The sequence below is a fragment of the Mastigoproctus giganteus genome, chromosome 10 (assembly GCF_048544385.1).
Source record: "Mastigoproctus giganteus isolate SK-2022 chromosome 10, ASM4854438v1, whole genome shotgun sequence".
In the NCBI taxonomy this organism is placed as follows: Eukaryota; Metazoa; Arthropoda; class Arachnida; order Uropygi; family Thelyphonidae; genus Mastigoproctus; species Mastigoproctus giganteus.
The window spans coordinates 206,569,628-206,581,707 of record NC_143584.1 but is presented as its reverse complement, the minus strand read 5'-3'; the positions used below and the strand labels follow the sequence as shown (position 1 = coordinate 206,581,707).

General features: G+C 34.4%; 1 protein-coding gene across 1 annotated transcript in view; it reads left to right on the top strand.

Moving 5' to 3' along the window:
• The window catches only part of mRpS29 (mitochondrial ribosomal protein S29), a 93,021-nt gene that overhangs the window by 32,963 nt on the left and 47,978 nt on the right, over positions 1-12,080 (top strand). The window contains exons 4-6 of the mRNA XM_090383392.1: positions 806-914; positions 6,155-6,247; positions 10,193-10,329. Coding sequence (XP_090239518.1) covers positions 806-914; positions 6,155-6,247; positions 10,193-10,329 — 339 coding nt within the window. The remainder of the gene's footprint in view (positions 1-805; positions 915-6,154; positions 6,248-10,192; positions 10,330-12,080) is intronic.

Below are 12,080 nucleotides of genomic sequence, written 5' to 3'. Positions count from 1 at the left end.
TGTTTCTTTGTTCTTACTACCCACCCAAGTTGTTTCCTGCATCCAGCCCACTTAGGCAAGGGTGCCTTGCCTAAGTGGGCTGGATGGTGAATTAGCTACGGCAAGTTGTTTATTATATTCCTGATTTTCTTAGGTTATTTTCATTCAAATTGCATCTTCATATAATATAATATTTGCTTTTGCTTGTTAATTTCACCCCAGATTTGCATATTATTCTTTTCTTATTTATTTTAGAAAAAAAGTGACATTTCTGCTCTCCAGTGAAATTTTCAGGAATTTCTGTGAACTACTACAAACTTTAAATGAAAGTAAAAGTAAAACTAATAGTATAGATTTAATTTATGATACAGATGTGTCAACTTTCATGCACCACTCTGTAAAAGTTTTTTATACCAAATTTTATCAAAATTGACTCATATAACATAACAGTTAGTATATCTGTGGGCAGGCATATAAATATAAATGATATCATATAATAACATATATTTAGCATATTTTATAATAATAATAATAATATGTAGTGATCTTCCCATAACTAAAATTTGTCATTACATATATTACATAAAGCAAACAAACATACTTTTCTAATTAGAAAAATAGAAAATCTAATTGAATCAGCCAGTGTCTTACCTTCAGCTTTCCATCTAATTAGGCTGCAAGCTATATATGAGACATTGACTGACTCCATGGGTCCTCAGCTACCAGCTCCTGTCCTAATAAAATACATAATGTATTTAATTTTCACTTTATATACTTACTGAATAGCACATTTTTCAATAATGAATTAATTTTTTTGTTTTTATAGACAAAGACATTTAATGAACTATGTATAATGGTTCGGAAGCCAGCTCTTGAAATAATGCGTTATCTAGAAAGCTCCAACTATTCTTGTCCAGCTAATCGTTATGTATTATGTATCCTTTACTTATTGTTGTTTTCAGTGTTTCCTGTGGATATTTATATTTTTCAAGTTTTTTTATTATCTTATATATTTCATATACAGGTATACATTGCTTAATGACATTTCATTACAATGTCATGTGAAAATTATTATGAATATTTGATTTGCACCATCCCTTACCTTGTTGTAACATTACCTTTAAAATAATTTCTAGAATTATTAAATGCACCATTAAAGATCCCTTCCAAGTTGATTAAAAACAAATCATTGTGATATTTACTACCAGATTGAAGCATCATTTAGTAAGTAAGTAGGTGATACTCTGTATCCTGTTAAAAATAGGGTACAGAGTAAATGAATGAAGAAATTAGAATTATTTGATTTGTTTATTGGTTTCCCTTCAGTAGTCCACTTTTAAAATTCATCCAAAATGTTCATGAAAGGAAGTTAAAATATCTGTCCTGGTTGTATTCAAAATTACCTTGGACTTTGGAGAGCCAGCACAAGATATACAGAGAAGCATGGTGGAGACTGGAAAAACAGCCGACTTGGATAATGCTTTAGAGACTGGTATGGTCAATTTACTTGAAACAAATGATGTCAATTTGAATGCCAGAGAGCTTTGTGAAGATCAAAGAATGCAAAACATGGGCAGAGAAAAATGCTAAGCACTGGAGTCCCCGAAATTACTAATAACTATAATTAATAGTTAGTTGTACTCCGCGTAACATACACCATCTTTCTGATTATGGTGTAAATAGTTTAATCTAGATCTTTCGGTCTTCACCATTCTTGTTTAGCGGTGATATAATTCTACAGCAGTCACCTGTGGGACATATGCATATGTCTCTATTTGCAGGTGGTTCCCTGTCTTCTGCAACAAATATTGCAGCAACCTCTATTTTGGATGCAGGTGCGTTATATTGTCTCTTATGTAAGCCTGGGTCTTCTATATTTGATGCATTTGTTTATAGGACTCAGCAAATGGGTTAACTTGTCACAGCATCTCATCCAATTGTTGAATTACTTCGGCCATACACCCTTGATTTGATTGTTTTTCAACCCGTTTTGTTGTTGCTTCAGCAGAATCGAAAATATAAAATTGACCATATCCTGGATTATTTGCCTCATTTGGATATAGTGGTGAGATCAAATGGTAAATCTGGCCATGTATTCTAAAACAATATGGACCATTTCCAAGTGGTGATTTAATCTCTGTGCCCATTGATGTGAATGGCATTGCTGAGTTGTACTCTCATATATATTCTCTGTGGTTATTTGCTTCACGTGTATCCCCTGTAAGCAGCTCTCGTAATACAGTAGGTGTCTCAGACAGTGAAACCTTTCTATGACAGCATTTAGTGTATTTATTCGATGTGTTTAACTCATGTCCTCAATATCTTGCATTGCAATACTCTCACAGTTGTAACACATATTTTCTATATCATGCTCTTCCACATTAATTACAGCTTGTTGATTATTCACATTCAGTACTTCTATTTGATTAGTCCCACAGTGTTTCGCCTGTCTTCTCATTTCCAATCTTTCTTCAATGTTTTCTGTACGTCTTCATAGTCATAGTCTTGTTTCAGTCTCAGCTCTTAGTCTATTAGATCTCTCCTCTAATGTTTCATTAGCATTTCTTCTACATTTTCTGTTCAGCCATTTTTACACTTATTAGCATTTCTTATACATTTTCTTTTACACGCTGTTCAGCCATTTTTACACTTCTTAATACTTAGAACGTTTATTAAAATTGAAGACAGATCAAATAAACAGTTAAAATAAACATACATTGATATGTTTTCAGGCACAGGTTGCCTTTATTCAGTCGAAAAATGTTAGTACAAAAATTAATAAAGAATGCCTGGTATGGTGGTTATGCGAGGTGAACTGCGTGAACGGGTGCTGGCAACAATTAGCAGTTGGAAAATTTGGGCAGCATACCTAAGCATTTTATATACAGGGTGCATACCGTTGCATACCGGCACCTTTATTAACAGTGACATTTGGATGCAGTGCACTTCGAAATTTGTAATATTCCGTAAATTTTTTTCACACGTTTACCTACTATTCAAATAAGTTTAAAATTATTTAACTAAATTTGAATTTTTCACTGCCTATTGTTAAGATATTTTCTTTATAAAACTGTATAACCATTTTTATAATTCTAAATTACTCAGTTGGACCTCTGTTTAACGAAGTCCTTTTATAGCGAATTATTTTGAATTTCCCTTGGAAGTTACATTTAAAATACTGTAGTTTCCATTGAGTGAAGAAAATTTTCATATAGTGAACAGATTAGGAGAGAATTAACTGGGTACGCACTGTTCACATTTGTGGCTTTCAGGCAATTTAGGCAATTAGTGCTGCTGCGCGAATTAAGAGAGGAAAAAGGATTACCATTTGAAACTTAACTCAACTAGTAGGTTTAAAATATTTTTTAAAATTAAAAATGGCGGCGCCAGACAGAAAAATTTGAGTAATTTTTGTGTCCCCACCTCTATTTCCGTCGCTAATGGAGCTAAAAATTTAAAAATCACATTAGCTTTGCATTATTTGATGCTTATCAAGGGAAAACTATTCTGATTGAAATATTATCATTTACATTTTGTATTAAAATTAAAAAACAAATTTTTTATTTCACTTCGATTCTTTGTACTAAGTAACTCTCCTTTTGGTGACAAAAAGGTTGCTAAATAGTTAGTTAATAATTCTATAAAGGTAATTTATAAATTTTGTGACGAGAAGTATTTTTTAACAGTTTTCAAAGCTGGAGTTGTCTCGGCAAGGAGGTACTCAGAGAGCCAGTGTTGAGGCAGCGATGGGGGGGGGGAGACACCTGTGTGAAGTCTTGCATGGCCCTCACCTGCCAGTTGCTTTTCCCCAAGACTTAAATTGCTTTTTCAGGAAGAAGTCGGGGTCGCTTCTCCCACCCTTGTTATTCACAACAACTGGAAAAACTCAAATAGACAACGTTTTTGTTAGTTCCTCAGTTTTAGACCAAGCTGGGGGACTACAAACTTTTTTTTTCATTTACCATAAAGCTCTCTATTTGAGATACTACACTAACGACCATTTGTGACTATGGACCCTTCATCCTGAGTACCCAGTAGTTGACTGATTTATTTACTTATTTTTTTTATATACTTGAATAATAAATTTATGCTTAATAAACTGTGTTAATATACTAAATTTGTTGTTCTTATTCCAAAAACATTACTACTAAAGTAACATTATCAGGAAAAAAAAATTTTAAAATACTTTTTGTATCCTTTTAATTTTCAATTTTTCCTGATAGCAAAGAATGAGTACCGACACCTATTTTTTTACAAAAAAAGCACTGGCGAGAACCATCATTATATTTTCTCAAACAAAAGCAAAGTCGATAGAAAATCTCTTCAAGATTTGTTTTGTCACATTTTGCCGCATTTGGGGTACGGAGAATCCTCACCAAGTGATCGAAAATGAAAGGGACATACCAAAAGTCAGTGTCTGGTTAGAAGTGCACAAAAATGACGTCATTGGCCCATTTTTTTTCATAAATATGACTATGAAAAAAAAAAAAAAAAAAAGCATGGGGCTTTATTAAAGACTGTGTACCAGAGAAAAGTTTGGGATTTGGACGATTTGAAACCGCGTATCGTTCAAGCAGTCGCTCTAATAATGCCTCAGATGCTGGAAAACACTTGACAAGAGCTCGATTATCGTTCTGTTTGTTATTTGGTTTTTAGGAGCATTAGCAACTAAGGCCATATTGCTCCGGGGATATGCGGTGGTCATTCCCTGACCTTTCCGCATCCTCCGTATTTGGTGGGCACGGGCTCGAACCCCAGTCTAATCAAGAAGCGTGTGCTATGCACTGCTACTCCTGCCCACCTGGCTACGGAGGCGCCATCGTTCTGTGACATCTGTCAAGCTACAAAAGGTGCCCATATTGAACTTTACTAACCTTCATAAAAACTTGGTGAGTTACTCTGTATAATAGCAAAAAAATTATTTTTATACACCTTATAGATGCTGAGATGTAGGTGTGTATTTTTGGATACCTCTAGCCCAGATGCCCTGTATATAGATAGCGATGTCGGAAGCCTTTACCTGTTTAGTAGCTGCATGTCTGCCTTTGCTGAGGGACATAAACCTTGAATAGTTTGAGCAAGCTCAATGCTGATAAGAATTCTTCCTCTTGCTCAGATTTTGCACCTGAGGGGGAGCATAAATTCAAATTGAGGAAAGATAGTTGCAGAATAGATGTGCAGAAATTTGCCTTTAGCCAGCAAGCAGTTGATTGCTGGAACAAGCTTCCATCTGTTGTTGTGGAAGTTGATAGCTTAAATAAATTCAAAGAAGTACTGGACAAACTTTTGGAGCGAATTGGATGGGTGAAATGGGAATGGTTTTTTTTTTTTTTTTTTTGGCTGATGCTGTATAAGCTTGCTTTGTTGCATCATATGCCTCTTCTACTAATAATAATAAAGTATTATTAGCTAATAATAAAGTATATGAATGTTACCAGCTTACAGAAAGAATGAGAGTATGTAGATCTAATAGCATCATATTTTAAATGACCTCTGCCACCTACAACAAAATTAGCTTCGTTGTCTGTGGCTGACTAAGATAAAAAAGAAATTCATTCTTTTATTCTATGGTTTTGCTTTCTTCCATGGTTATTGGTGTAATGGGAATGGTTCCATGTTAAATAAATCAATGATTCACGATATTTCAACCTTCTCTTATTATTATATGACTTTCATCAACCAGTGAAATACCACCACTTTGCTTATTGGAGGCTTGAAGTGGTGAAACCCATGTTTAGTCTCTAGAGCAAAGTTTCCGCCATCCCCCTCCCCCCATACTTCTCCTTCAACCCATGCATGGTACTAAGTACTATAGGTTTTGATACCTTTCGTGTTTGGGGTTTTCATAAAAAAAAAATAGTCAAGTGTTGTAACTTGACTTGCTTTTCTGTTTTCACTTTTGTAGGTCAATAGCCTTGTTCTGTGCACTCTATAAAGTTGCATATTCTTAGTTTATTGCTTTGTTTGTTTTAATTAGCCTAAATTTTGCATCACAGTTTGAAGCTTCTGTACTATTTTCATGTTTTGTTATGTGCAGTACGTTGTTTTATTTTATTTTTTTCTCCTTTAATGCATTTTCATTTACATACTGTAAATTAGTAGGGATGAAAATGCAAAATGGTATTTATTGATAGTAACTATTAGGAATTATATTGATTCTTAATAAATAAATCAGATGGTAGGAATGGCAGTGGAAAGTCCTTGAGCATGATACATTTATTGCATTATGGATACATGGCAAAGTATTTACTTGTGCATGTACCATGGGGTAAGTATTTCTAAATATTTTTTTATAATTAAATTTTGTTTTAGCATTTAGGTACTGATTGCCTGGAAAGATGTTCTAACATGTTATGCTATTTGTTGTTATCCCGTAATTATTGCTTTGTTTATATTTGTTTTTATTCATTTATTTTTACTGTCTCAGAAATTATTCTATCATATTTTGGTATTTGGTGTCCTCTTGTCAAAGATATATATTTAAAAATTCCATTCATTCTTATAAGCAAATTCAGCAGAAATAACCAGTGATTATACAAGGGGACATTCCATTTAGTGAATAATTGGAATCATTTTGATATTAAAATGAACAGGAGCTAATTCTAGGGAAACAAGCTTAAATACTTCAATTTAGTGTGCTAGAATAGTAGTAAGCTGTATAACAACATTTAGTCTTATCTGTGTTACAGTAATGTCTGTAGCATTATCATTAAAATAAGTGAATTTGAACTCCTGGTTAGTCCAACTAATGCTGAAATAATAAGGCTAACAGAAATGTGGTGCCACCCAGACATAGAGGATGGTGAGTTTGAGGATGAGCCCTAGAAATGAGGATGATGAAATAGAGGATCATGAGTTATAATATATATATATAACTCATGGACAGGCAAAAAAGGGTGGTGGGGCCATGCTTCTTATCTATTGTAGCCTGAGCATGACAAAAACTTTTGCAGATTCAGAAGTTATGTATGCTAGTATAAAATTTGTGCAGTGCGAGGAAGTTGAAAACAAAGGTAATATTGGAAGGAGACATTACTACAGACTAGAGGATTGTTAAGGTATGGAATGACCCTCTACATGCAAATGGAATGGGAGAGCAAGTGTAAATCCTTCTGTTGGATGATTTCAGTTTTTTCCCTTATTGGTAGGAGTGAAAGAGTGGGGGAGGATAAAACATGAGGAACAAAATTTTTAAATCAACTAGATAATTATTATTTCTATCAGCATGCTAGGAAAGCACTAGGAGTAAGAATATTCTAGACCTGATCATCACTTATAAACCAGATGACATCATAGGCTGACAGTACAGGAATCATTAGCAGCGAGTGAACATGGAGTTCTAAGTTGGATGATGAGGAAAGAAAGAGAGAGAGAGAGAGAGAGAGAGAGAGAGAGAGATTAGTAGTAGTTGTCAAAGACAAGGGTATGGGATTTAACCCTACAGCAGTGCGGCTGGACCTTTGAGGTTCATCTTGAAAATGATGAGCCTGAGGTTACTGTCTAATGGGGAAGATCCTTAGATAGATTGCATGCTGCCTACATGGAAGGAAGCAGAAGGTTGCAATAATGGTTACACTTCAATTTGGGCTAATGTAAGAAATAGGGTACCCCAGGAATCAGTATTGAGACCACTATTGTTTTCAATTTTCTTAATAAATGACATTGACAAAGGGATATAGGGGCAAAATTTGCAGATTTCAATGTTGGGAGAGTAATTAGTAATCAATGCCAAGCAGTGTTCCTTCAGGATAATTTAGACTTTGAGGATGGTCAGAGAAATAGCAAATATGTTTTAATGCAGTAGAGTTCAAGGTCTTTTACTTGAGGAATAGTTATCTTAAAATAACTTATACACTTGTTGGGGTTGAATTTAAAATAAGTAAATGAAGAAAGAAATTTATGGTTACAGTATAGGAGGGCATGAAGTTCTCAGTGCAGGGCAGACAGGCAGCAAGGAAAAGAAGGCCCATGATGTACTTCAATAATTTATCAAATATTTGCTTGTAGAGATAGGGAGGTCATAATACCACTGCACAAGGCAGTTGTACAGTGAGATTAAGAATACTGTGTATAGTATTACAAGTATTCCAGCACTTGGAATGCTGTGTCCTTATATGGAGACTACACCTAAAAAGAAGACAAAGTTTCTTGAAAGGGGCCAAGCCCTGACCACATGCTTAGTGAGATCAGCAAGAGGGCATCCATATCAGGAAAGATTTGGAATATGTGAGCTACATAGCTTGGTATCCAGGCACCTTAGAGGGGACATGTAAGGTGCATTGAAGTCTATGAGGCTCTGAGAGAGTACAATAAAACAGGATGCTTAGGTTGCAGACAACCTGAATAGGTAATTTGCATCTATATTCACACATGAGGAATTCTTTAGGGAAGTGGATGCCAGAAATTTATCAGACCTTAACAGGGAGCCAAATGATTTTGTAATAACAGAGTAAAGTGGAAGAGAAATTGTTGAAGTTCAGTGTAAAAAAGGCACCTGGGGTGGATGGAATATATCCAATTATATTAAGGGAGGTAGCAAAGGAAGTAAGCAAATCCTTAGCAATAAACTCTTAGCATCTTTGAATTCAGGGGAGATCCCTGCCAACTGGAGATATGCGAACATGTCCCCAATTCACAAAGGGGGGATTAAAAGGTGACATGATAATTACAGACTTAGCTTAACCTCTGTTCCAGGGAAAATAATGGAGTCACTGGTTAAAGAAGTAATGCAGGACCATCTAGACAGGAGTGCAGTTATACCTCAGTCACAGCATGGGTTCATTAAGGGGTGATTTTGTTTGGCCAATCTGATTGGATGTTATGATGCAGTAACAAAAGAACTAGATGCAGAATATAATTTTGATATCATATACTTGGATTTCAGGAAAGATATTGATATTGTGGCATTAAGGGCAAGTTACTGCTTTGGAGAAAGGGATGGCTGAGTGGGAAAAGACATAGAGTGGTAATCAATGAGCACTGCTCTTCATGGACTAATGTTATTACTGGAGTCACACAGGGTTTGATGCTGGGCCCATTGTTGTTTTTTGTATTTATTATTGACATTGATTAAGCTATATCAGGCTTAATGTCTTAGTTTTCAGATGATAAAGTTTGGCAGGGTTGTTAATGACAACCCTGCCAAACTTTATCATCTGAAAACAAGATGCTGAGAAATGGCAATTGAATTTTAGCATTGACAAATGCAAGGCATCAGTAACACATGGGTGGTAGTAATTCCAGAGTAATGTGTCAACTGTGTGGTACTACACTTAGGGTAATGAAACGAAATGAAAAGTGAAAAGGACCCGGGTATAATTGTGCAGTTAGATATGAAATTCTCTGAGCAGTGCAGACAGGCTGCCAGCACAGACCATGGGGTTTTGTCTGTGATATAGAGGATTTTGCTAGCAGAGATAAGGAGGTGATTATCCCATTGTATAAGGCAATGATCGTGTCACATCTTGAGTACTGCATACAGGCCTGGAAGCCTCATTTTAGGAAGGATACAGAACTGCTGGAATGGGTACAGAAAAGGGCAGTGAGATTGGTGAGGGGGAACAGAGAGGTGCTCTTACCAAGAAAGGCTTCTGTTCTGCAAATTGCAGTTTATGCAGACTAGACACCTGTGAGGTGATCTGATTGATGTGTTTATGGCTTTGAATGGCTTGAGCAAAATCAGTGCTGATGGGATTTTTCCTCTTCCTCAGACTGTGCACATGAGGGGACATAAACTCAAATTGAAGAAAAATGGTTGCAAAATAGATGTACAGAAGTTTGCCTGCAGCAAACAGGTGGTTAATGTTTATTCATACTATGTTCATGTTTGTTTATTTTTATTTTGCTACTAAAAATTGCAGCTATTTTTTAAAATTCAAACAGCCATAGCTCCATAATCATGCATATTGGATGATAGTCTATATTAACTTTTTTTTTTTTTTTTCATTGTTTTAAGGTCCTGAATCAATCCTGAAAATACAGAGAACATAATTAAACACCCTATTTCACTAATTATGAAACACCCTATATTTATAAACAATATTATAAGGCTTTACGTTTGCTTTTATTGAAGGGAAAGGTGAAGCAGTAGGATAGAAACAAGTGGCCTTGTGCTATGCATACTCAATTTATAGGTACCCTTTTCCTTGTTGCTAGTTTTAATAGTAAAATATAAGCCATATGCTAAATTGTAATTGTACATTCATGTTTTTAGTGCCAAATTGGACACGTAGGCCAAAAGAAACTGAACCTTCCGACAGAGTGGAAGGTAGAATTAATACACCCTTGGATGCTGCAATTTGGTTACAACATTTTTATTCACAAAATAAATCCCTTTTAGCAGAATTGAATGTAAGTATTAAATTTATTTTTTCTTTGCTTTTATGCTGTTTGATCATAAGTATTTTAAAACCTGTATACAGGCACTCCTCTACTTAAGTACAAACGGCTTGCATGCAACTCACAGATATGTACAAAGCACAAAGCTGTTGCTATGTTTGTTTATAAAAATCAATTTTGAACACCATCGTGATATTTTTCTAAAGCAGATTTCTGGAGGTCACCACCATCAAACAATTGAGCAATTTCTGGTTTATTAGGCTTTTCAGTTAGTGCAATGTAATTATAAACGGGTAGTAAATTCGATCTTATTGTATTTGTGATGATACCGATAGCTGGAATTCTGTGGAATTTTACATTATTATGGTGAAATGTGCTTCCCCTTCACTGAAATCTTCAATCATATAAAAACCATAAATAACTTTTCAGAATCTTCTCTTCATTCCTATTTTTTGAGCTTCGTAAAGTTATTACTTCGTGTCTCACTTGCGCATATCATCTTAGTTGCAATTTGTGTGTTCTTTGTTATTGATCGCTTATTTTCTTACTGTTTTTAATTTTATGACCAAAAAAAAAAAAAATTTTGTCAGTGAACAGAAATAGCAATTAGTTACACTATTAATTAAGCTATGTACCTAAGCGTAAATTTATTTTTATTTTGCTAACCTGCGGAATATATTCTTCCGATTTTCATTCATCATTTAATTTTGTTAATTGGAGGAAGTAAAGTGTAAATTTATGCTCTATATCTTTACTTTTATAGCATGTGGATAATATTTCTCCTATTTTCACTTATTAGAATAGCCTTTTAATACAATTAAAATTCAGTTTGCAAATGTGATCACAATGACCAGCACTTACTACATATTGTATAGTGAACGGTATTTTATTTTGGAGAGTCCATCGTAAAGTGATTTGATCGTAGATTAAATTAAATTACGTATTGTATTTAGATTAAATTATTTTTGAATAAATACTGTACTCTACATTATTATTCATTGTATGTTTTTTCAGCCTCATTTAACTTGGTTACAAATCATAAAATGCTGTACATGATGAAGTTGGGGGTTATAATCTCGGTGCGTTGTTCTGTACTGTATATGTATTTTGTATCTACAAGACCAAAGTTGGACTTATGTACATAAAAAAAAAAAAAAAAAAAAACCGATTAAGTACGTAAGTTGAGGAGTGCCTGTATATATATATATATATATAACACAATGACAGTTTTAAATCAGTTAGAGAATTTTTATCTGATGAGTGTTGAGTAACTGCCATTTTTTCCCTTTTGTTTTTTTACTGTAGCGAAAGTGTGCTTTTTGCTAGTAGTTTCCTAGTAGCAGTTTCCTAGTTTTGCTAGTAGCAGCCTGCCAAACCTTTTTTTTTTTGTTATTTTTTTTCCTTGATTTTAATTTCTTATTTGAATGATTTCAAAATTATTTTAAAATTTTGCTTCTGTTACAGCTGATTTTCATCAGATAAATATGGATCTATATTACGATAAACACTATCATTGGGTAAACATGGAATTTATATTACCCTTTTCCCCCCTAAATAGCAGTTTCCTTAAGGTATCGTCAATGATACTGGCAAAAAATTTTGCACCACCTTTGTTCAAATGAATACCATCTCTACAAAACAGTTTCCTATAACTGCATGCCATGCTGATAAAATACCCCAATACATACTATTAAGAAAATATTGTAGGAGGAAGATGCTCACCACCTTTGTTCAAATGAATACCATCTCTACAAAACAGTTTC